The sequence below is a fragment of the Panthera uncia genome (assembly GCF_023721935.1).
Source record: "Panthera uncia isolate 11264 chromosome B3 unlocalized genomic scaffold, Puncia_PCG_1.0 HiC_scaffold_1, whole genome shotgun sequence".
NCBI classification, from domain to species: Eukaryota; Metazoa; Chordata; class Mammalia; order Carnivora; family Felidae; genus Panthera; species Panthera uncia.
This window is the reverse complement of record NW_026057582.1, coordinates 35,344,071-35,369,144: the sequence shown is the minus strand read 5'-3', so window position 1 is coordinate 35,369,144 and position 25,074 is coordinate 35,344,071. Positions and strand designations below refer to the sequence as shown.

At 47.1% G+C, this 25,074-nt stretch overlaps 1 protein-coding gene across 3 annotated transcripts in view; it reads right to left on the bottom strand.

Annotated features, from left to right (window-relative positions):
* SPTB (spectrin beta, erythrocytic) overlaps positions 1 to 25,074 on the bottom strand; it is a 124,079-nt gene that overhangs the window by 33,672 nt on the left and 65,333 nt on the right. For 2 of the 3 annotated variants that reach the window (XM_049611448.1, XM_049611450.1), the window contains 13 exons: positions 13,750 to 13,901; positions 12,340 to 12,513; positions 11,272 to 11,363; positions 10,786 to 10,866; positions 10,350 to 10,465; positions 9,778 to 9,890; positions 8,771 to 8,958; positions 6,983 to 7,100; positions 6,201 to 6,359; positions 5,164 to 5,466; positions 4,276 to 4,426; positions 2,807 to 3,677; positions 1,572 to 1,709 (listed from right to left, as the gene is read on the bottom strand). In XM_049611448.1, coding sequence (XP_049467405.1) covers positions 1,572 to 1,709; positions 2,807 to 3,677; positions 4,276 to 4,426; positions 5,164 to 5,466; positions 6,201 to 6,359; positions 6,983 to 7,100; positions 8,771 to 8,958; positions 9,778 to 9,890; positions 10,350 to 10,465; positions 10,786 to 10,866; positions 11,272 to 11,363; positions 12,340 to 12,513; positions 13,750 to 13,901 — 2,656 coding nt within the window. Of the gene's footprint in view, positions 1 to 1,571; positions 1,710 to 2,806; positions 3,678 to 4,275; positions 4,427 to 5,163; positions 5,467 to 6,200; positions 6,360 to 6,982; positions 7,101 to 8,770; positions 8,959 to 9,777; positions 9,891 to 10,349; positions 10,466 to 10,785; positions 10,867 to 11,271; positions 11,364 to 12,339; positions 12,514 to 13,749; positions 13,902 to 25,074 lie in introns of those variants that run through there. The other variant, XM_049611449.1, reaches the window with a different exon arrangement.

Genomic DNA, 25,074 nt, shown 5'->3' with positions numbered 1-25,074 from the left:
TACAAAGGAGGGAAAGAACGGTTTTCATCTTGGACACTGGGAAAAAGAGGCACCTGAACTGGTCTAAAGGATGGGCCTGATTTGGAATGTAGAGTTGGACGAGAATGCTCTCTGGTAGGGAGAATGGCAGTGGCATGGGGGTAGGCTGTGGGCAGAGGTGAAGAATCACAGTTGTTTAAAAAATACATATTTGAAGAGCTATCACGTGAAAGAAGACTCATAATAAGTTTTTATTTCTCTAAAGGGCAGGGCCAGAACCAAGGTCTACAAATTTCAAGGAAGGAGATTTCCATTCACTAGGAGGTCAGACCTGCTAACCAAGGGAGTTGCCTCCAAATGGGGTGGGCTGCATGGTGAAGGGGTGAGCTACCCACCCCTGTAAGTGTCTGTACAAGAACAGTGGTCTGGAGTAGTCAGCCAGATTAGATGACTTCGCAGGTACGTTTAAACTCTCAGATTTAACGAGAAAACCATCTTACCATTTCACGCCTCAGGTTTTCTCTCACCTAAGGATGGCAAGTGCCTTGACATATTTCACTTAGGATGGTTCACAGCTTCAGGATTTATGAAGATCATTCTCATGAAGGCAACAGATACATAACTGACAAGTTCTTCCTGTCTTACACGCACACGCACACACACACACACTTGTACACACACTCTCTCTCTCTCTCTCACACACACACACACACCCTCATTATGTCCAAGCCTAAAGAAGATCAAAAAGTCATCTTCCTCCTCTGCACAAACTTCACATTACAGAGGAATCTTGAAGTATTCCTGTCACCCTCTGCCTCCCACTGGGCCCCCACCAGAGTCTCTATTAGGCTGAGCCTTTTTTTTTTTTTTTTTTTTTTTTTTTTTTTTTTTAAGTACAACGGGGTCTTACCTAACTCCACCTCCCAGATTGCTTCAGGCAGAGCAAAGCCCCGACATAAGTGTGGGGAAAGGAACTGGGGCAACAGGGAGGTGGTAAACATGTGGTATTGTGTGTGCAGGGCCCAAGGTAACAAAGGGGAACACAGGCGTGCACTATCCTCAGAGATCCTTGAGGAACTCATGGCAATTATGCCTTGGACAGAAAGCACCCCCTCTCTAAAGGTTCCTTAGGGGCTGTTTTTTGTTCCAGCCACAAAGCGTGCTCAAGGCTTCCTGCTAATTCTCCTGCTCATTCAAGCCAGCCTCATTATAGATGCTGCATTTTGGCACAGGCAGGAGCTCTCTTTTATGGACAGTACTTAAGAGCTCTCAGAAAGCAATTTTTCCTGCCTACGAATGTCTGGGGAAATGTGGCATGAGTGCCTTATGGCCTGATTCTAACTACAAGTGCGCTCAGAACGTTTCCTCCATCACACAGGATAAACCCTACCCTGTGTGGTGAGTGCAGCGCTGTCCACCCCTTGTTGCTACAGTCCATGGTCAGAAGGAGACTGTGACTGAGAAAGACAGGAGCTCGGAGGGTACAAACCCAACAGTGCCTAGCAGGAATCCTGACTTTGGGGCCATACCCCAAGGGTGTGTCAGTGGCCCAGAGAAGATGCCCTCAGCCCCCAGCCCTACCCACACCCCACCTGCTGTTCAGGTGGTCCTGGTACCGCTTCACTTCCCCACTGCGAGGGTGGCTGCTGTCTACCAGGCTGTTGGCAGCAAGGTTCACGCCGTCAATCTGTATCATCAACGTCTTCATCTCCTGGTCCAGGATGTCAAACCTGATAGGGACAGAGAAGATGAGGACTGGGGAGGCAGCCTGGGCACTTGGCCTACTGCCCTGTCTCTGGAACCTGGAACTCTCACTTTCTCCTTCCATCTCCTAAATACATGTGACCGGGTAAGGGGGCAGAAAGGAAAAAGTAATGCTGACAGACTCTATTTTCTGATTCATGGGTCCAATTTCATAGTTTGGCATTTCTTGGACCAGGCTAGTAAACAGCTGGTTGCTTACCACATAGGCCATTGGCTCAATGGAGAGGCAGAGGGGAAAGAAGAGGTGTGTATGTTGGGGTGGGGGTGGGGTTGATCACCTCAAAGAACACCTGCCGTGTCTCCACTGCCACAGCTGCTACTCTTTGGCCCTAATTCCGCTGGCCTTGATACCTTGACCTGAAGGATACCCTCCCCAGCCAGGTGCTCTGTCCCCGGGTAGGAGAAGGGGGAGCCTCTGGGGGCAGGGTGTAGTTATGCAAGCTGACCCTTCTGGGATAAGAGACCAGGTCTCTCCAGAACCCTGGGCCCACCCCAGCACACTCTAGGGAGTGACCTCTCCTCCTCAACTCTTTAGTTCTGTACTTAAGACACTTGGAGTGCCGTCCAGACTGGGGGCATGCTCCCCCATGCCCGAGCGTGGATAGAATCAGAATACTGGACAGGAGAGTGGCCTTACAGACCAGTGGTTTGCAAACTGGTCCCTGTGGCCATTTGGGGCTCTGTGGCTTAGTGATTGCCATAGAGAGCTAGAGGTGGTGAGGCTCCAACTTCTCACCTCCCCCTTAACCAAACAGTTCTACTTTCCTCTGTGTTATATGTCAGAGGTTCTATATACAATTCATTTGAACAAAGACTGCTGTGGCCGAAAAGTAATTGAATAACTGGACTAGAAAGATCTCCTGTGTTTTATTTTAAGGAAGGCCCCAGGGGGCAAAGTACCCAAAGCCACAGAGCCTGATTAAAACCCATGACTCTGGTGCATGGCCTGAGCAATTAAGGGTATCCCGTCTCCTCTCAGAGAGAGCTCTCCTGATCTAGAGGTTGTTCCTACAGTGCAGGGCCATAGTGCGGGGAGCTGAGGGAGAGAAAGCCAGGCTCTGACCTGTGCTGTGCGACCTCCAGGTCCTCCAGTGTGTCTGGGATTTCCATCTGGGCCAGCCACTTTTCCTTCTCACCCATCCACAGCTCACAGGCATCTGTCTCCCCAAACACCGTATACAGGTCCAGGGCATCCTGCAGCCTCTGCCGACGCAGGTCTGCCTGGGCCACCACCTGCTGGTAGAGCTCCCGAAGGGCCTGCAGCCGGTTGGTCACATCTGGGGAATCCCGAAACTCTTGGGGGAAGTCCTGGGCCTGCTGTTCCAGATGTTCCATCACCCCGCGGCTCTCCTCCAGCTCCTCCAGGAAGTCCTTATGCTTCTTCCCCAGGGCCCGTGTGGCCCCCTCATCCTGTCCCACGTCTTCACCTGAGAGCAGCCGGTGTGCATCTTGCAGCCAGGCCTTAAGGTCGTCAGCATCACCCTGGAACTGGAAGAAGTTCTCAGCATCCTGGAGGTTCTTCTTGCGAAATGCAGCCAGCTCCTTCAGCTGGTCCCACTGTGCAGACACCTCCTTGATTCGGGCCTCAATCTGTGGGTGCCCAAATTGCTTACGTGCGACCATGCCCTCTGCCTCCTGGAAGATCTGCTCCAGGTGGGTGTCCAGCCCTCGGAGCTCATCCTCAAAGGCCTTGTGCTTGCGCTGAAGGATGAGCACACTCGTCAGGTCTTTGCCATAGTCCAGGGAAGAGTAGATCTGCTCCTTCTCCTTGATCCAGCTCTCGGCCTCATCCATCTCCCAGAAGAACTTCCAGAGCCGTTTGGACTGCTCCAACTGGGCCTTCCGTCCAGCTGCCATGTTGCTCAGCTCCTCAAAGCACTGCTCCAGGTGGCTGATACGGTCCTGGATAACCTGGGGGTCGCAAGGCTGGTATCCTGGGAGGAATGAAAGAAGGGAAGGCAAAAGAGGTAAGGGTTTTGTTTGTGGGCAAGCCTTGGATCAGTTGCCAGGCTAGAACCACACAATCTAGAACCTGCCATCTCACTGGGGCTTTGGAATTGGACACAGAGTTCCCAGTTGCTCAGAGGACAGGCCAAGTTCTTTATAATTAGTTCCCATTAACAATTCAGGAATAAGGTGGGTCGGCTCTTGGTAGAAATGCGTAACACAAAATTCTTTTTTAAAAGGCTCAGGCACAGATTTCAAGATGATTCTTCAAGGAGGCATCAGGATCTTTAAGACCCAAAGCTATAATTCTAAATGGTCTCTGCTGTATCTTGAACTAGCAGAGTGAATGGAAGGCAGATGATGCCTTATTGGTGTTTAGGAACACCTGATTCTAGATTACTGAAGCAGTTGCCTGCTGTCTGGAGAATTTTGCTCTCCTTCAAGCTTCTCTTTTGCACCTTAGTTGATGAAAGATGCAGAATTCTAAAGCTGGAGGATTTATCCAAGTTGAGGTGCTAGAACGCTGGGCCAGAGCATAGGGCTCTGGCTTCAGAGATCTCAACAGGGAGACATCCGTGGCCTCACCTTTCCCCTCAGTGAACTGCAGGGTGGCCGCAGTGATGGCCTTCACTTTGTCCCCTTGGATGGCGATGTCAGCTTCCATCAACTTGTGCTTCTGTAGCAAGTCCTCGACCTCCAACAAATGCTTCCCAAACTCAGCAGACAAGAGGTGAGCCTGGCAAAGAGGACAGACCGGGTAGAGGGGAAAAGGAGAGGTGAAGTCACATACCTGCTAGGAGAAGAGACCCCTCCAAAGGAAGCATCCATGGTATGGGGGCCTGGGAGTCAGATGCAGCTGGAAGATGCTTGCTGCTCAGCATGGAAGCTATAGAGGACTTCCTAGTGGAAGTGCCTTTCAGAATCATGCATGGAACGTTTTTCAGAAGCTCAAGCCCCACACTCGATCTCCTGCATCTGTCTCAAGGTTTGGGGCCTGGGCATGTGTATTTTTAGAAAGCTCCATGGTTGGTCTGATGTGCATCCTCAGCGAGACCCACTGCAGTGGAGGGAGAGGAGAGTCAGACTTCTTGGTTGCTCCTATGCTGGGAAGTCTGGATTCTAACCAGACTCAAACTGGGATTACTTGGGGCCGGATTCTCCAAGCTCCTGATTCATGTCTATCACTTCTAGGTCCTGTAGGTTGGCACCTGTGCTACCGTAAACCCAAGATGTTTTGATCACCCGAAATACAGTGGACCTGGGTTGGTGACTTGTCTGGAGCAGAGGGAGCCAAGCAGTTGATAGGTGGATGCAGCCAGACACCATACTGCCTCAGTTTCTCCATTTTGGGCCAGGGACATGTTCGGCTGGGAGGCATCTAAGGAAGCACAGCTAACTGCAGGGCCAGTGCTGAGGTAGGGCTGGTGGGGAGGGGTGGGAGGTGGTGGGGGATGGGCAGCCTCCGGGGCCCACCTTGATCTCATCCATCCAGTCAATGCTGTGCAGCATGTCCTGGAAGAGCTTCTGCAGGGCCAGGGTTGTCTCCAGTCGCTGGCGCCGGGCCCTCAGCAGCTCCTGCAGATAGTTCCACAGGCGCAGGATGTTGTCCTTGCGGGCAGTGATGCGCTTCTGGTCATGGTAATTCTCCTTCTCTAGCTCCTGGGCCAGGTCCTCCAGGGCCCTCACCCGCTCCTCGTAAGCAGCTGTGTCGGTCTCGATGGCTTCATGCTTCTTCTTGGCGGCCTCCACGGCTGCCAGGTCATACCCAAAGTTGTCCTGTCCCATGCAGAGGAAAGCAGGTGGCTCAGTCAGGCTCCCCTTGGCCAGTCCCCAAGCACAGAGAAATGGCGGGTCCCTTCAGAACTGTTGGATGGGAAAGCCCGTCCGAGGGGGTGCATTCTGCTGTTTTTCTCAGCCTATCTTATCAAAGCCAAGTTCCAAAGACTAAATGTCTTACAAGAGCCTTTAAAAGAGGCTCATAATTTTATTCACTGTGCCATACACGTGGGTATGCCGTGTCTAAGTGACTGACCGAGCCCTTTTGCAGCCTGCTGGCACTCACTGCCCTGCCTTCAATGGACCTGCCCGATTCTGGGCAGGAAGGAGCTGCTTCTCACTTGGAAGCCATGCAGCTGTAAACAGATGGCTCACCCCCATGCTATCTAGGGTGCACACACACTCTCCAATTCTCTCAGAATGCTGGCTTTCCCCTTCCTGGACATTTGAGTCCAAGCTCTAAATGGAAAGGAACAGATGCTCTTGTGGAGAATCAGCCCTGGGGTCAATTTTTGGCTAGTGAAATATGACGTGATCCTAGAGGTCAGAGTCCACGGAGAGTTCTTCCTCAAACGTGAATGCCGATTTACCCAGTCATGGGGAGCAGGGCCGCAAGGCCTGTGGAGAGGCTTATCCTGCTGCCACTGATAGGCCAGCTGGGGCTCCAGCCCAGCTCACTGCTGGGGCTCTGGAAAGCTTCTGCCTCCTGCCATCCCCAGTGTGTCCCCCACTACCTGAGCCACGAGGCGCTGGTTTTCATTGAGCCACGTCTCTCTCATGGCGGCCTTTCTGTCAAAGCGCCGGGCCAACTGCTCCAGCTTCTCCTGCCGAATGAGCTCCTCCCTCAGGGCCAGCTCCCGCCGATACTCAGCTTCCTCCAGGCTTTCCCAGGCCTGTGTGAGGAACACAGGAGAACTCTTGGGGCATAGGGGAACACGTAGGTTTGAGGGTTCTGTCTCTTTCACCCGACACGGAGTGATTTCAGGAATCTAGGCAGAGCCTAGATTAAAGTTCAGTCCATCTTTTGGCTACCAAAGACTTGGGGAGCACTGGTCCTGACCTCGCAGTTCCTTCCTCCACTAAACCTGCCTTAGACTCTTGGCCTAATATAATGTTACTCGCCTCTGTGGGTGCTCAGTAAATTCTCACTGACTAAATGTCTACTTTCATTCTGTTAGGATGTCCAAGTGATGCTAAGCCTCCAAACCTCTGAAGTATCAGAAAGCATTTCCCTTCTAATTAGTTCATATTCATCCCATAGTCAGAGAAACTAAGCTATAAAACTGGCTCCAAGAATGGACTCTGGGCATCTGAACAGGGGGCTGAATTAATGGACAGTGAGTGGAGTCGGACCTCTCAGAACGAGGTTCAGAGAGCATTCCCAAACAGCCAGCATGTGCAGTCAATAACACTACAGAAAGTGGCTTGGTTTAATCCTGTCCAGTAACCATTCCCTGTGCCCTTATCAGACACTCAGTCAACCCACTGGCAACGTGTAACGAAAACACCGCCATACCCGGTTGATGTCAGACACTAGTTTCCCATCGTGAGGTGTATACACTTTCTGATTGTTGGCTCTCATCCGGGACTGGATGGTAAACAGTAGGACTTCCAGATTACCCTTCTCCTGAAACCTGTTGAGAAAACAGAGGGAGGGAAATTAGTGTCGAGGTCCCCATATTTTTTGCTGAAGTCAAAATGGAACACTGGCATCTTGGAGCTGGGATAGCAAAGCATGTTTTCCTTAAAAACAAAAAGTAAAGAGGATGTGTAGGTTTACTTACCTGTTAAGAAATCTATCATACTCACTAACTGTGATCTGCTTGGGGTTGAGTCTTTATAACACAAACCAGAAAAAACACAACAGCCACCACAGTGTTTGCTTATCATTTGCTTCTACAGGGGAATGGCTAACTGGAGTATTCCAATAATTCCTGCAGATACCAAGCTTTACCAATTGACACAAAAAAACTCTTCCCTGTTCTGCAATTGATGAAGGCTTCTGACTAGCTCTTTAGTCAGCTTTTTACTGAGTAAGCCAAATAAACCTTAGAAGCCTCATTATCCATGTAAGAACATATTGTACTGAGAGCAACTTTCACTTGAGTACTAATGAACCAGCCCTCTGGACAAGTCCTAAAGGCCAGATGCATCTGAGTGGGGAGGAAATACTGGGCTCCAGGATGGTAATAGGTATAGGAGATGAGAACTGACAGCGGGGCGAATGTCTGGAACCGAAGGTCTGAGCTCAAGGTAACTGGGTACTTTTACGTTTCCGCATGTACACAAGTATCTACCTACTTCTGCATCCTCCACGTAGCAGTAGCAGTCGAAGACTGGCTATAAACAAGGTCCCTACCCTGAGGCAAGCCTGACAGAGCTGACCACTCGGTCACTTCAAGAGGGCTATAGCCCAGAGCACCATCTGCTCAGCCAAGAGACAGCACCCCTGTGGTGTACTGCCTGGTAGATGCACAGGGGATGTTATCTGTACTGGATTTAGGACTTTAAAAGTGGGTTAGTGTCAGGCCAGAAACCAGATGCTTGTTTACAGTACATTCTAGACTCCATGTCTCATCTTTCTCTGTTTGAGAGTCATGAATGAAGAGTGTGGGAGGTGAGGGGGAGGAACGAGGCAGAGGGCACCACCAGTGAGCTAGAAATCTGTTTCAGAAGAGCTGGACCAGCTAACAGCAGGTGAGATGGAATGCCCCCGTGTCTGTGCGTACCTGCATGCATGTTTTTATGGGTGTGTCTGTATGTGCACGTATGGTTCTGTTTGTGCCTATGTATGCACACATGTGCACAGGCCCTGCACACATTGGGGTGAAGCAGGGGTCTCAAGAGGCAGGCTAAATGCTGTGTTGATGAGCAGTGACAGATGAGAGAGAAACAGGAGGTACCTGACGACCAACAGGACCCCACACAGAGAGCTCTGGGGCTGAGAATACAGAGGTCATTATCAGATAGCAAAAGCATGGCTCAGTGCACAGAGGAGAGGAACATTCCAGCACAGGTTCTTTGAAGAGACTCAGAAGTCTGAGATTTCACTCCTGCTCCCCTTCAGGGATCTGGGAAAGTACTTTCTTTGGCTATGAGTTAAGGGTTACTCGTCAGTGCCCATTTCCTACAGGCTGATGGCTTGGGAGCAGGGAGGCAGGGTGGGGATGAAGTAGATGACATATGTGAAGCTCTCTAGTTTCTAGGATATACCCATGGATACACTTCTCAAGGCTCAGAGACTGACTCTACCTTGGCAGTTTCTTAGCACTGATGCCCACCCTCCAAGTGCCAAGGCCCTTACTTGGGTGGCTTCTCCACGGTGCGGTAGGTGCTGAAGGCCTGGAGTTGTTGCTGGACGCCTGTCAGGGAGTTGGCAAACTTGCGGCTGTTCAGGACAGTGATGGTCTGCTCAATCCAGGTGAGCAGGTCAGAGGCCAGCCCACTGTACTTTTCAATCATCTTCTCAGTCTCAATGGCATGGTCAATTACCTAGGGAACCACTTTATTACTTATCCTTATCAGAAGAGCAATGACATCAATGAGGCCACTAATGGGGACCACAATGAAGGTGGTCCTCCTCTCCAAAACTGGAATGTTCCATGTTGGGTTTGTTCCCTGAGCCCAACAGCACTGCTAAGGCAGGAGGAATGGACTGAAAGTAGACTGGAAACATTACTAGGAAGCTAGCTGTGCTAGGGCTCAGGGGCAGCTCCACCCTACCCCTGACCCTGTAAAACACTAGTAAAGCTTGCTGTACCAGGACAGCAGCTACTAGAAAGACCAAGGTCTCGTTTATTTTAAAATGCATTATTAGGAATCCAGGGTTTCTAGAGGCACTGTCTTCGCTAAATGCCAGACACACAAGAAGAATGAGAAATGTTCTCTGCCCTTGGGGAGCTGTGGACCAGCAGGGGAAAGGAATCTGGCATGAGGGTCCATATAGTGTGATGGGATCCTGATATACCACAGGAGCTAAGAGGCCCAGAACCACAATAAACTAATAAATAAAAGCCCATCGTGTTCCTGTGGAAATGTTCATGAGATTTGGGTGTGCCGGTGGAAGATGGGCTCAGAGCTGCAGGCTAGGACATCTTTCAGGACAGACCATCAAATTGCTTTGGAATTCAGCTTGGGAGCCATTAACTTGGCAATGTTTGGCTTCAGAGGAAGTTGGTGGGGAGTGATCTATAACCCCCCCCCCCCACTGCAGCCAGGGCCTATACACAAAGCTCTTAGAGTAGAAAAGAAGCATCTCGGTGTGACAAACAGGGAAATGGGGGACACTCTGGTTATGAAACGGCTTTGTACCTTGCCGACACGCTTGCCCTCCACTGCCAGCACCTTCATCTTGGAGAAATAGTGATAAAATGCCACCACGTAGGTAATAATGGATTTTTCATCAGGGTTTTCTGTGAAGACATCTGCAAGAGGAAAGGGTGTGCTCGCAGAACCCAAATGGAAGCTGGAAATGTCAGGCTCAGAGGGCTTATCTCCCTGTTCCTATAGCATAAAATTCAACTACAGGACCCAAGTGACAAACAGAGGGGTGAGAATGAAAGAATAAGTGTTTGCAATTTTAGTGAGAGGATCAAATCCATATTAGGACCACAAATGATGAAAGAATAAAAAGAAGGATCCAAAGACTACAAGTGGGCCCCCAGTTGGGCCAGGCAAATGTGGGGAACCACCTTGGATCTGAAGAGCAGGCCCGGAGCAGAGCCCTGGCCCAGCCACTGTCCCCTCACTGTGTCCACGCCTGGCCCAGCACCAGGCCTAGACTCCTCCAGGTGCTCTGCCAGTTTGGGGCTCCCTCCAGCCTGAGCACTGGCTCCCATCACTGCCCATCACTGCAGCGGAGGACTGGAGCAGGTGTAGCTCACCTTCAGGGTCGAGGAGCGGGATGATGCCCAGCTGACGCTCAGCCACATCAAACGCATGCTCAAGGTTGTGTCGTGCATTGGAGTCCTTCAGCTTATCAAAGTCGATCAGGTCAGGCCTGGGGACAAGGCCAGGCTGTTCAAAGGGGAGTGGCCATGGCATCCCCCACCAAGAGGGCTGCCCCAGCACAAAGCAAGGATGCTGGGCAGAAATCAAAGGAGACAGGAGCAGGAGGGGGCCAGCTGTGAACACTAGTACAAGGGGAGGGGGCAGTGGGCATGACTGAATTTCAGGGAGGCAGGGATGCTGAGGGTGAGAGAAGGCCCAGTGGAGAGAACATTCCTGGGAAGCTTGAACAGGAACCTACACGTTGAGTAAAATGTATCCAAACAGCCCAGGTGTTCTGCATTATTTCCACAGCCCTCTCCTCCCCCTTACCGGTGTTTGTGTATCAGGGCGTTAAAGGCCAGGCCATCCTTCCAGCTGGAGGTGAAGTTGGTTACATTGACTTGGGGGTAGCTGCATCCAAAAGAAACAATAAGACCTAAGAAATTGAATCTTTGGGGGTCTCAAAAAGTGTCTACACCTACAAAACTAATACACAAGAGAGAAATGTATCGATCCCTTCTTGAGCCCCTTCAACAACAGACAGCAGTTAAGTCACAAGAAGAGGCTCCTCCATTAGGGGGGCCCAAGAGACTCACACACCCAACAGACCCCAGACAGAGTCCGGCCCAGGCAACTCTGGAAAGGAATGCTGAATTTCAGGCCTCTAAGAATCAGGTCAGGATAAATTTTGAGTCAGTTACCCCAATGCTGTTACAGTTCTGGGTGATGATACAGGTGTTCCCTGGGTATGGCAGTACTTGGGGGAAGTAAGGGCATGGTGGGGAATGTAGTAATGAACTGATTCCCAGGGCATACCCTGCTGTCTTCATCTGACACCATAATAGCAATGCATCCTTGGCCGAGCGTGTCTCACGACCTTCCATTGTTTGGACAACAATGTCCTGAATCTAGGGGTGCAGGAACAAGAGAGGGAGGAATTAGATTTGCATCTGGCTCTGTGCCTTCCTTCTCTCCCTCCCTCTTTCTTCCTTCTTAGCCACCCATCTGCATTGCCAGCCCTGCAGCAACACCACAGCTTAAGGCCCTGCATCCCAGTGGCCCGTTTCTCTGCCTTAGTCAGCTGCACAGGACAGGGATGGCTTCCTCATGTTGGAGGAGACAGCTCTAACCTGATGACTAATGGGGTACTGAGAATAAACAAGATACCCCAAATCCTCCTCTGAGTAACAGTGCCCTACAAGGAACAACATGAATATTGAAAGGGACTGTATGTCTGATTAGTAGCTCCTCTTACCTTTCATTCTCCCCAATTCTGCCATTATTACTGCTTAACTATAAGCACCGACAGAGAGTGAAGTGGGATATTCAAGACCCCTTGGATGAGCTCTTCAGTCTGGGAATTGTGTGCTGTCTTCTTCCTCCCTGCCTTCCCTGCCTCAGGACTAGATTCTTTCTGTCCCATGTGGAAGGCCCTGCTTTCCTTCCCTTGCGCTTTCTCAACTTCCTTACAGATATTGAACCTTGAATTTCAGGGTGGGAAGAGAAAAGTTTCTGATTGAAAAACATAAAATAGATCTTCTGTATTGTTTTTGCAACTTGTGAATCAAACTATTTAAGAAAAACCAAAAAGTTACACATGTCGGGGGAAGGGGACAAAAGCAGATCTTGTGGTCAGATCTCTGCTACTAGTTTCCATATTCTCCCTCAAAAGACTACACTGTTGACTGAACAGCTCACCTTGAGCTTCAGTGACCAGGCAATGTAGAGGACGGTCCCTTCTTCCTATAAACATTGTCCCACAAGACAGGTTTCTAGCCTCCCAGAATGTGCATACTCGTACTTCATTCACCATTTTATAAGATTCCTAAGCCCTATCTGGCCCCTTAAGGCTCCCTCCACTCCCTCTGCCCCCTTGGAACCCACCTGGAAGCGAAGGATGATGGTCCAGATGAGGCCCAGGACCAGGCGGTGGTTGCCATCCACGATGTCATGGGAGCCCATGTTTTCCAGGTGCACACGCTGCTCCTTGAGGAACTGCAGGGCTTTGTCCACGTTCTCCAGGCAGTGGATGCGCATCTTCCCCTTCGTGGGCTTTGGCTGAAGGACAGCATTGGCCCCATGGGCACGGAGGGACCTCACGGTCACCCCCAGAGGTGGTTGCAGCCTAGACCAGTTCCTGCCATAAGCATCCACCCTCCACCCTCCTGGCCAAACTCCAACCCTCACGCTCACTGCTTGCCACTTTTCAACCCCATCCTTTCAGCAAAGTTCAGAGGCTCCCCCTTCCATGAGCATCCAGAGCTCTGCAATTGGGCTGTGTCAGTACAGTTCCAGGGTCTGAACAAAGCCTTCTGAGTATGTAATAAATGACATTCAAGAGCAGTAACACAACAGATAGTTAATTGAGCACTTACTATGTGCCAGGCACATTTCTAAGAACTATTTACTGTTGGTTGGTGATAAGAGTGGCTTTCTGTTTGGTGACTGATATAACAGGGTCTATGCCAGCATCCAGCCTCCTCCTCCATCCCTGAATGGCCCCAGCCAAAACTTAAGGGGACCACCCCTGAGGAGTAGCCACATCATGTGAAGGGTTCCCAGTGGTAACTCTTTCTAGTTGGCTTTCAATACAGTGTAAAAGGCAGCAGCCTGGAGTTGAAAAGGCAACAGAAGAATGTGGTACCTTTTCATTCAAACCCCAAGGATCTTAGTGCTTCATCAGGCACAGGTATCCTTTTATCCATGGGGGAAACAAGGCAAAGAAGATCCTGACTAATAGGCCCAAGGTCATAATGGAAGTCACTGAACAAAACACGAACCTTCATCTGGTTTTCCCTCAGAGACAACATTACTGCCAGGTGGGTTACAACTGAGAGGACATGTAATAAATTTCCACTTGTAAGAGTGACAGAACACACAGGAAAATATCTTCCATGCTTTCCTCTGGGTTCCAAGAAGGATGCAAATTTCTCCAACTGGGTAATAACCCATCTTAGCCTGCATGAGGCAACAGATGGTAGGTCCACTGCAGGCCAGCGACAGATGCCCAGGCCCCAGGTGGACAAAGTCAAGAGCTCTGCATGGCTTCTGGGAGAAGCATGAAGAGGTAGGAGTGGCCATTAGGCAATGAATTCTGAGTACAGGTCAGAGAACTCAGGAAGCCACATGGACATCTCACATCAGTAAGCAATGAAACCTCCCAAAAGAATAAGGAGAAACCTTGGAAGGCCATGAGAATTGGAGATACCCACAGACTATGTCTTTCCTGAAGAGGGGACACGGCACAACCACACGGTGCAGGGAAAGAGGCCACGACACAGAAAGGGGCTTTACCAGCATCTCTCCAGAGAGCACCTCCAGGAGCTTGATGAGCATCCGTCCATCCCGCAGATCCTTGTAGAGGTCAGTGATGCGACAGGGCACACGAGCCAGGTTTGAGTTCACCCATTTTGTGAAGGTCTTCTTCTGAACCACTTCCCGCTCATCTGAGTGGGGAGAAGAGCCTTGGGTGAGGTGCCCGGGGTGACAGTGTCAGTGTGCAATGTGACAAAGGGCTGAGGGGATTTCTTAATCCCAGGGTCCCCTGATCCCTGGTAGAGGAGGCTGAGGTACCTATTTCATCCCTTTCCTAGGAACATTGGCGGTCAGAGTGTAGCCTTTGGGCAACATGGGTCCATGGACTGGGGCAATGAAGAGATTACTTCTACTACCACATTCTATGCCCAGTGGCTAGGCATGCCTAATTCAGCCACCTGTTTTCCTGTGCCTGGCAGAATGCTCTGTCCCTTTGTACCAGTAAACTCAGATTTCAATGCCAGGTTCACCCGTCTACCCATCCAACAAACATTCCCTGCCTAGAATGGTCTCTCTGGCCCTTCCACTCCACCCCACCCCCTCCACCTAACTCCTATTTGTCCAGAAAGCTTTTGCCAACCCCTTGCCGGGGTTAGGCCTCCCCTTGTGTGCCCCACCCCCTGCATATACATTTCTCATTTAGGTCTTGCTTCACATTCATAGTTGGTGAAAGCCTGTCTCTCCTGCAAGCAAAGTCTGTCTGTCTATCTGGTTAACTTCTATAACCCGAAGGCCTAGCGCCTGCTACACGGTAGATATTCCAGAGCTGTACTGTATTGAGTGCACATTTACTCAGCTCCCGTTGGTGGAGGCTCATGCTAGGCCTGATAATACATAAAAGCAAAACCAACTGCCTGCCCTGAAGAAGATCCTGGTAGGCAGAGAAAAATGGTGAACAAGGCAAGTTGGAATGTATGATCCGCACAAGTTTAGGCATACAGGAGGTTTGGGTTGGGGGCCGTCCATTGCATTATGCTGCCTTTCTCACCCCCAGCATACCAGGCAGAGGTTCTCCCTCTTCAGACCTGAGAAGCTGACAGACATCCCTACTCGAAATCAGCATCAGCCCTAACCAGGCTTCTCGCTGCACCAGTTCAGGAGAGGTACCTCTTGGCACCTCTGTAAACCAGATTCTGGTAACCTGCACAGTTATGGCTGGGAGCCTTGAACAAGATGCTGGAGAGAGAGAAGCTGGGATAGCACAAAGAATGGGGGAGGAGCGGAAGACAGAAGAGTGGAAGAAAAGAGAAAGGGGGAGAAGAGGGAAGGAGGGTGTACCCTTGTTGTTGTCCCTAGTGAACAGTTTGTGACCACAGGCTTCGGGCGTTTCGGTGCAGGAGCTGGCTGGTCTGACAGTTGCAGAGGAAGCCTGGGGAGGGTGGGTGGGGGTTGGTCACAGCCAAGGCAACTCAGAGCAGCCTAGCCAGGAGAGATGTCAGCCCCTGGGGGCAGGCTTAATGTCCGTTCTGCTGAGCCCAAACCGTGGAAAGGTTGGCCTTTTAAATTATTAAATACCTGATTTAACAACAACAAAAAGAGAAGCCCCGCCAGCACGGCCTCAAGGGTATAATTTTGGCGGTTCCGGAGGCTCACAGCATCAAATTCCTTCCTATTGCACTGCTATTTTAGTGTGAGGAACTCAGACACATTATTCACTTATTCATTCATCCAGCCAATGTTTACTGCACAACCACTAGGTGCCAGGCTCTGGGGGAGATGGGGAATCAAGGACAGGAAAGACAGCCCCTTCCTTGAAGCAGACATACTCTGTTATAAATAAGATGGGCTCCGGAGTCCTATATGAAGAATTCAATGGCAGCCATCTAAATAAGACTTCCATGAAGAAGAAAAATACTACTACTGATTCTATGAGTCTCAGATAAATAAAAAATTAAAATGGCATCCATTCATACCAGGCCACTGGGCAAAGTTTCAGGTGAAAAAAACCCTCCTTACTCTTTTGCTGGCAAGTTAAACCACTTTCCTGATTTCAAGGATTGTTCAGTAAAATGTAACTAAAGTTTCAAAGATATATTGGACAAGAAGCAATTGCATTTATTCTGGGGCATGTTTGGGCTCAATAGAACCCGCCATGACCCCGTGATGCCTTCCCTAGAAACCAGAACTGTTTTGTTTTTAACTTTTTAATGTTTCTTCACTTTTGAGAGACAGAAAGAGAGAGAGCACGAGCAAGGGAGGGGCAGAGAGAGGCGGAGACATATAATCCGAAGCAGGCTCCAGGCTCTGAACTATCAGCAGAGCCCGATACAGGGCTTGGACCCACGAACCCATGAGATCATGACCTGAGCCGAAGTCAGATGCTTAACCAACTAAGCCACCCAGGTGCCCCTAAACCAGAGCTGTTCTTTAAGGGGCTAGCTCTTCTAACTGATGGAGCTTTGAGCAAGGGCTAAAATTTTTAGCCCCCTTAGAGAGAAGTGTGTCAAAAAACTTAAGTCCTTTCTTCATTTCTCCTTTTCCTGTTTTTAAGAATCCCAAAATTTCATCACATGGGTAACGAGACCCATTTATTTGTGGTTGGCGAAGGGTGAGGAAGTGCTTTTAGCTGGGGACATGGGATTTAATTCTCGGCTGCTGGGCTGGCACATATATTGGAACAGATATATCCTAAATTACCCTTAGGTCTCCCCAGTTTTCAACACACAAATGAAGCCTCGTAGACCCCAAAATGTTGGAGCCACAGGTTTAGAGCTCAGGCAGGCAGCTTCTTAGCTGCTTTTTCCTTGAAGACTGGGGTGAAATTGCCCAGAATCACCAGCACCCTGAAACACTCTGCAGTGTTGAGACATGGGAAGGATTCTGAGAGGCTAATGATGATCATAAGGAGAGAAAGCCCAGGAGTGGGGATTAATTTCCATTAGCTGTTTTGCTCTGGCTGCTCCACGTCGGCATGCTCAGCAAATTTACTCCCAGCATGCCCCAGGTGCCCATCAGAAGCCTTCCAAGTACAGGAGAGGCGGGTGGCCCAGGGCCAGCTGGGCTGGGAACCCCAGTGGTGTGGACAGGCTGGGGCAGTGGCCATGTATTGGGCCTGCTGTCCCCAGGGGGCCTGGGCCATCTTGCATGGACCCTCTGTGGAAAGGAGTCCTCAGCAAGGGCTGGCTAGGGGCCAGACCTCATTTCCAGACCCCTAACCCTTCCAGTGCAGGAAAGGGAACAAGTCTACCAGCATGGTCTGACTCAAAGCCACCAGAGCCTCAGAAAACCCTTGTGCCTTTGCTGCCCTCAAGGGTAGGGCCCTCCATTCCTATCTGTTCTTCCTCTCCCTTTCCCTCCCAGGATGGGACCATCTTCAGTCCTTCCTACATGTCAGGGCTTCTCCTAGAAAACTCACCTTCTCTGACCAGCTGGCTAGAACAAGTGTCTGGATACTGTGACTGGGTGATCTTTCATTTACATTCCCTTTCCAAAGTTTGGTTTGAGGTCAAACAGACCCACAAAACTCAGACTCAAATATTTGTCCACTAATAAGTGAGTTTATAGTACCTGGCACACAGAAAGCTAGCCTAAATGTTACCATCACTCTTATCGGCACTACTACTACTATTTTTTTAGTTAAAAAAGTTTTTTAATCTTTATTTATAAGAGAGAGAGAAAGAGACAGAGAGCCAGTGGGGGAGGAACAGAGAGGGAGACACAGATTCCGAAGCAGGCTCCAGGCTCCAAGCTGTCAGCATAAAGCCCAACGTGGAGCTTGAACTCACGAACTGTGAGATCATGACCTGAGCCAAGTTGGACGCTTAACTGACTGAGCCACCCAGGCACCTAAGGACAGTTCATTTTAAAATGAACATACAAAAGCTGTCACAAGGTGACACTGGATTAGTTACCAGATAAATGGCACATACAGTAAATGGTCATGGGCCAAAGGGGAGAGAAGTCATTTCTAACTGGAGTAGGCAAGGGGGTTTCTCATAAAGAAAACCTCTTTGGACAGGTAGAGGAGGAGGGGAGTCAGGAAGAGAAGAGGAAGAGAGATATTCCCAGAGAGACATGGAAGGATGGAGTTTGTTCAGGGGCTGCTGAGTAGCTACAGGTGAGAAGAAAATGTGTGAGGGGTGCCTGGGTGGTTCAGTTGCTTAAGTGTCCGACTTTGGCTCAGGTCATGAGCTCACGGTTCCTGAGTTCAAGCCCTGTGTTGGGCTCTCTGCTGTCAGCACAGAGCCCGCTTTCAGATCCTCTGTCTCCCCGCTCCCCACCCTCCTGCCTCTCTCCTGCTCATGCTCATCTGCTCTCTCTCTCTCAAAAATAAACATTAAAAAAAAAAGAAGAAAATGTGTGGAAAATAGGTTTTAAAACCGAATATGGAAAGCCTTGAAAGAAAGGCCAAGAAGTTTAGATTTAATCCTAGAAGCAAAAGAAGCCACTGAAGGTATAGGAGGTTCATTTGCTGAATTACTAGTTTGTAAGGCCCTCAATGATGATAATAATAATAAAAAAAGTGTTTCAACTTAAAATGAAATGTGAAAATTTACATAAAGAAACACCTTTATATATTTTTAAAGAGATTCACAATATGTGCCCCATTTTAAAAAATGCTTATTTTTGCGAGCGAGCAAGCAAGAGAACACGAACAAGCAGAGGAGGGGCAGAGAGAGAGGGAGACAGAGGATCTAAAGCAGGCTTCTTGCTGTCAGCACAGAGCCTGATGCGGGGCTTGAACTCACCAACTGTGAGATCGTGACCTGAGCCAAAGTCAGACACTTAACCGACTGAGCCACCCAGGTGCTCCAAGAACACCTTTTTAAAAGTCTCCTGAGGGGGGCGCCTGCGTGGACCAGTCGGTTAAGCGACCGACTTCGGCTCGGGTCATGATCTCGCAGTCCGTGAGTCTGAGCCCCGCATCAGGCTCTGTGCTGACAGCTCAGATCCTGGAGCCTGTTTCGGATTCTGTGTCTCCCTCTCTCTGACCCTCCCCCGTTCATGCTCTGTCTCTCTCTGTCTCAAAAATAAATAAACATTTAAAAAAATTTTTTAAAAAAGTCTCCTGAGGTGCACAAAAGATTTGAACAGGTGGCAAGGCACATCCAAGTCTTGACTAGGAAAACTCAATATGACAATGATGTCAGTTTACTCTAAATTCATTTACATATTGAATATTATTTTAAATATATTTAAATTATATAACTTAAATTGGGGGGGAAACTAGAGAAGCTATGAGAAAATGCATTGGAAAAACAAATAGCTAGGAAAATCCCAAAAAGAAGAGTAACAGACCTTCCCAGGTATTTTTTGTATCAGATAATAAAGCACAGTATAAAGGTACAATGATAAGACTGTGTGCTACTAGCATATGAAAAGACATATCGATGGAACAGAAGTAGTCCCAAGCACAGAGAGGCACTTGATAACTGATAAAGGTAGTTATTTCAAATAGAAAGGGGAAAAAAAGGATTATTGGGTAAGCGGTGTGGAAAAAATTAGATGCCATCCAGGAAAAATTAACTTATATTTATACCTCACATTCCAGGATAATTTCATTCAGATAAGAACTGAAAACGTAAAAATTAAATCATAAAAATACCAAAACCAATCATGGTTGAATGCTTTTGTTTTTGTTTTCTAATGATGCTGGTGTAGAAAAAGTCCTCCTAAATAGGACACAAAATTCAAAAGGCAGCAAATAAAAGATTGAAAGTTCAACTACATTGAAAAAAAACTTCAGTCAAAATTTCTGCTCCTATGAATTAAAATTAAAAAAAAAATTTGTGTGGGTTAGAATACCACAAGCAAAGTCACACAAATGACAAAGGATATTTGTAACTCACATCTTTCAAAGAGCCAATTCCTTTAGGATATAAAGAACATATACAAATTAATGAGGAAAAAGACCAACAATCTAATAGCAAAGTGGACATATGTATGTGAACAAAAAGTTAACAGAAAAACTGTAAAATGGTCTTTAATGTGTAGAAAATTGTCCAAGCTATTCACAGAAGTACAAATTCAAAGTATAAACATACACACGAAATTTAATAAATGGCCCTTAATTAGTTTGGACAGATTAATTATAAAAGACATTTTTGAGACAACTGGGAAAATTTGAATATTAAGTGGGTTATTAGATTGTATTAGAGTTGATGTTAATTTTATTAAGTCTGCATTTTTTGCCAGCACATAGCTGTAAGCTAGGGGTAAAGCTAGGGGCAATAGTAGTATTATAGTTAGGTGGGAAATGTTCTTGTTTTTCAGAGGTACCTACTAAAGTATTGGGGTAAAATGTCATGGCAATCTTCAATTCACTTTAAAAATACGTCAACCCCTCAAATAGACAAGCAAATATGGTAAAAAAATAAATAAATAAATAACAGTTGTTAAGTCTAGATGAGGATTCATTATACTTTTATCTCTATTTTTTTGTATGTTTGAAATTTTTCATACTAAAAGTCAAAAAGTACAACGAAAGTCCATCAAGACACTGCTTCACTTGTTGGGTGGGCACAGATCAAAAAGTCTGATAAAATCCGGTGTTTGGTTAAGGGTGTGGGGAAAAAACATTCATATGTTGCTAGAGAAGTTATGAGGCAATTTGGCAAGACTGATCAGAATTATATATGCACATACTTTTGAACCCAGTAAATCCACTTCTAGGAATATATCCTCCCGACAAACATATATTTGGGAATTAATCTATATATAAGGTTATTCATTGCATTTTTAAAAATAGTGAAAGACTGGAAACAATGAAAATGTTCACCAATAGGAGACTGGTTAAATTAAAATTGTATGTCCATACAATAGAAAACTTAATTGTTGTAAAAAAAAAAATGAGGCTGTTTATGTATTAATACAAAACAATCTTCAATATATCTTGGGTGGAGGAAAACACATACAGCAATGTGTAGTAAAAAAAAGAAAAAAAGGCTGGGAAGAAGAATAGACCGTTTGCTAATATATGCATAAAATACGCCTGGAAAGATGCATGGGAAATTGAGAACACTAATTATGGGAAAAGAACTAGGTATCTGAAGGACCAAGGTGGGAATAAAACATTTTTTGCCCTTTTATACATCTTTTGAGTTTTATCCCCTGGATGTATATGTTATTTATTCAATATAGAAATCTATTTTTCTTTTTCTTAAGAAAATATTAAACTTTTTTTTCCTCCTCCTCCAAGATGGCCCAGTTCCCTGTGTGTCCTGCTTCAGGGACTTTTCACGAGACAAAAATCACAAGCATGGTTAACCACCTGAGCCACAAGAAAGATGGAAGGGAGAGAGGGAGAAGGTTTATGAGTTGAGGAACACTTCCTACATCCCTTGAGAACAGAGCCCAGGAGGGAGGTCCATGGGTCCTGTGGGCAGGTTTCGCTCTGCCCCCCTGACCACCATGTAGCTACTCTCCCAGGTCTTGCCCTCTGAATATCCCCCACAGGTATTTTAAAGCACAGACCTCTCCCCTGGGGTCAAGGTTCTTTCCCTTTCTTTCTTGTGTTCTACCTTCTCTAGGCTTCTTCTTGGCTCTTCCTTCTGCTTCCCTCCTCCCTTGGCGACAGCACGCCTGCCACTGGCCCCACCTACTCTGGTACCTGTTTCACTTCCTGACATCATGGGCATCCGGGAAGTTTGTTATCAAATTCCCCAGTGTTTTAAAAATAAAAGCCTATTACACATTGGCTGTTCTTAAGCCACATGGTTTAGTTGAAATAGTTTATCTTGGAACCTCAATTACCCAATTCTAGGCCCATTTATCTATTTCTGCCCTAGTTTCCTATAAAATTCCTTGCGTGCTTCATATCCCTCCCTCTTTTGTCTGTTAAAAATCTGCTATCAAGACTAGAGAATAGCAGGGTGCCTGGCTGGCTTGGTCGGTAGAGCATGTGACTCTGGATCTCGAGGTTGTGAGTTTGAGCCCCACATTGGGTGTAGAGATTTCTCAAAAATAAAAGAAATCTTAAAAAATAAAAAAAAAGAATAGAGAACAGCAACCTAAATATTCAAAACAGGGGATTATATGATAATTTTGGTACATTTGTGAAGATACTAATAAGGTTGTAGAAGACCTTTCAATGGTAGGAAAGGATATTATAATACATATTAAGAAAATATACAGATTTTAAAATAACACGTATAATATGACCCCAGTCTTGTAGAGCTATATCCATTTAAAAACAAAATCTTAAGCTAGATATTGTTATAGCTGAGTGGTAAGACTGTGGGTGCCTTTTCTTTTTGCTTATCTGTAGTTTCCAAAATTTCTGCAATGAACATGTATTACTTTGATAATAAGAAACAGCAAATATCATGAAGAAAAATCAGATATGAAGCTCATAAATCCTGAGGAATAAATGACTGATGAAATGTTTAAAAATGTGTTGTGTTTTTTTTTTTTTTTCCAGAAGCCTGCATTTTTACCAGCATGTAGCCCTAAGGTATAGGTAAAGCTGGTGGTCAGAAAGACAAAAGGGAGAAAAGGCACCATAGGAGGCCCATGGATCACTGGCCTGGGTCTGAAAACAATCATTTAATCCTTTGTAGGTTTACAGCTTGGGATTTCTCTACTTCTCATGTCAGGAAGCCAAGAGCTTAAGGAACCTGAATGAGTGATGCTTTAACTCCCATGAACTTGTGACAACATTGAAGATACAGATGCTAATCCCATGAAGCCTAGCACAGGGGCAGACCCTGAGAGACACATCATAAATGATGCTGGTGGCACAAATTCTACCCTACAGTTTAGCTTGGAGAGGAATTTTTTCTTTCAACCAACCAGCTTTCATCACACTAGCATTGTGAACAGCTAGAGCAGGATTCCCCTACATACAAGATTTAAAACTTAGCTAGGGTTGGTTCTAAGCGAGAACTTTAGGATGCTTACTACATGTCTGCAAAGGCAAGCACAAAGTGCATAAGACTGACTTTAAAAGTGGGCAGAGTTGAACACTAAGATGCTGGTTAACTAGACTAGGGTATGTTAATACAAAGGAAGACTATACAGCCATGAAGATGATAATCTATATGTTTGCATGAAACGATATTCACAATATAGTGCTCAGTGACAAAAATTCTAAGATTACAGTATTATAGATAGCATTTTAATATTTATACATATATACACGCAGTCATATTTATAGGCTTGTAAAATATCTATATGGGTCATTAACAATGTCCCCAGTTTTCTCTTTTTTCTCTATTTTTCTAATCTTCTCTATACTAAATATATTTTGTGTAACAAAAATATTTGAAGATATATTTTTTAATGTTTATTTATTTTTTAGAGAGAGAGACAGCATGAGCAGAGGAGGGGCAGAGAGAGAGGGAGACACAGAATGTGAAGCAGGCTCAAGGCTCTGAGCTGTCAGCACAGAGCCTGATGTGGGGCTGAAACTCACGGACCATTAGAGCCTGACCTGAGCAGAAGTAGGATGCTTAACTGACTGAGCCATCCAGGTGCCCCTCACCTTATTGTTTTTTAAATAAAATAGGGTCTTTATATATAGTAGGAAAAGAAAACAAGTTATCAGAGACCAGTTTAAATTTAAAAAAATGTTTTTGAAGAAGGCTAGTTTTGATCTGAGGTTTGAAGATGATCATGGTTTTAGAATGACAGAGAAGAAAGGGGGGGGGTCTTGCTCAAAGCCCTCAAGATGGAAACTGGCAAATCTGTATGTGTGTGCACACAGGTGTGCAAGTTTGGGGGGTGAGGGTGAAAAGCAATGAACTTCCCCAGAGTAAAGAAGTTGAAGGACAGTCTAGGGAATCTGAACTCTACACTTCAGGTAAAGAAAAGCCTAGAGGTTCTTAAGTAAAGCAACACCTCACTAAAATCTGCTAGAGGACAATGCTTCTAACTTCCCTGTGTAAATGGGATTCAATGAGGAGAGGTCAAGGCACCAGCCTGGAGGCAGCTGCAGAAGTCTCTGCTTGAGGTGACATGGCCCCAGCTGACATGTGAACCATGGAAGTGAAATGACCAGAGCTGATCTGGACAACCACAGAACAAGGGTCTGCTGGCCCACAGCAGGTGAGAATATTCAGAGGCTGTAAGACAGAAGTAAAAAGGAATTCAGGATTTTGATCAAAGAGGCTTAAGAAGCTGGTGGTGGAAGGAAAATGAGAAGAGAGGTCTTGGGTGGGATGCAGAGGAGGAGGCAATGCAGGTCTGAAGGACTTTCAAGAAAGCCCAAGTGCTGTAGCCCCAATGGCACTGGGATGATTTTATGATTTTATTATTATTTCTAAGTTTATTTATTTTTAAGAGAGAGAAAGAGTGTGAGCAGGGAGAGGCAGAGAGGGAGACAGAGGATCTGAAGCAGGTTCCATGCTAACAGTATAGAGTTCAACGTAAGGCTTGAACTCACGAACTGTAAGATCATGACCCGAGGTGAACGCTTAACCGACTGAGCCACCCAGGCACCCCAGCAGCAGGATGATTTCAAATCCCTGGGATTCTGTCCTGGCACTTTCTGCTGTACCTCTCCCCTCATCTGTATAAGTGGCATGGTGATACCTATCCCCTGCTTACTTCAGAGTGGTTAAGGGTCAGTTAGATCATCTGGATAAAAAGCACCAGGTATTGTCATGCATGCAGGTGGTGGTCGCAGGGAGAGATTACATTCACTTAGAACACAAGGCCACAGAAGTTGACATGGTCCAGGACTCAGTTTTAACCTACACTTTATTGAGGAGAGAGAATTTCTGGAGAATCTACTGATTTGCTAAAAATCATTGATTCCCTTTCCCTAAGCCAGGAACCAAAGCTCCGTGGTTCAGGGTAGAAGTATGTGGTCAGCGCTACCATAACAGGAGGCTTCTTCCCAGGCTGCCAGAGGTGGAAAGGCCTTGTGTGCATCATCTGGTTTGAGCCTCTTGTTTTACAGGTGAGGAGCAGAAAAGCGACTTGGCCAAGGTCACCTAACTTGGGAAAGCCCACGATAGCAACAGGAGAGGCCAGAAGAATGATAATGTGAGGATGGACCACTTCTCTCTGTCAATGGCCACCAAGCTGGCTCACACTGCCGTCTTCTCTCTCCCAGACTTTTGCATAGTCTCCCCACAACCTGTTGCCCCCACTGAAGTCAGAGTGACTTTTAAAAACCCAAATGTAACCATGCCACTTCCCTGTCAGAGCACTTTGATGGGTGTGGGAGTGGCTCCATCCTTCTGGTCCTCTACTGAAGGCCACAGATCCTGTCTTGAGAGCCTACAGCTCTCCCTGCTACAGCTCCCACCCTTTGACCCTTCAACCCTGCCACCCCTTTGCAAATAATCTCCTTAAAAAACTCTTCAGCCACCCCTTTTGAGTTTCCTACTGCTTCCTGCCAGGACCCTGAAGATACCAATG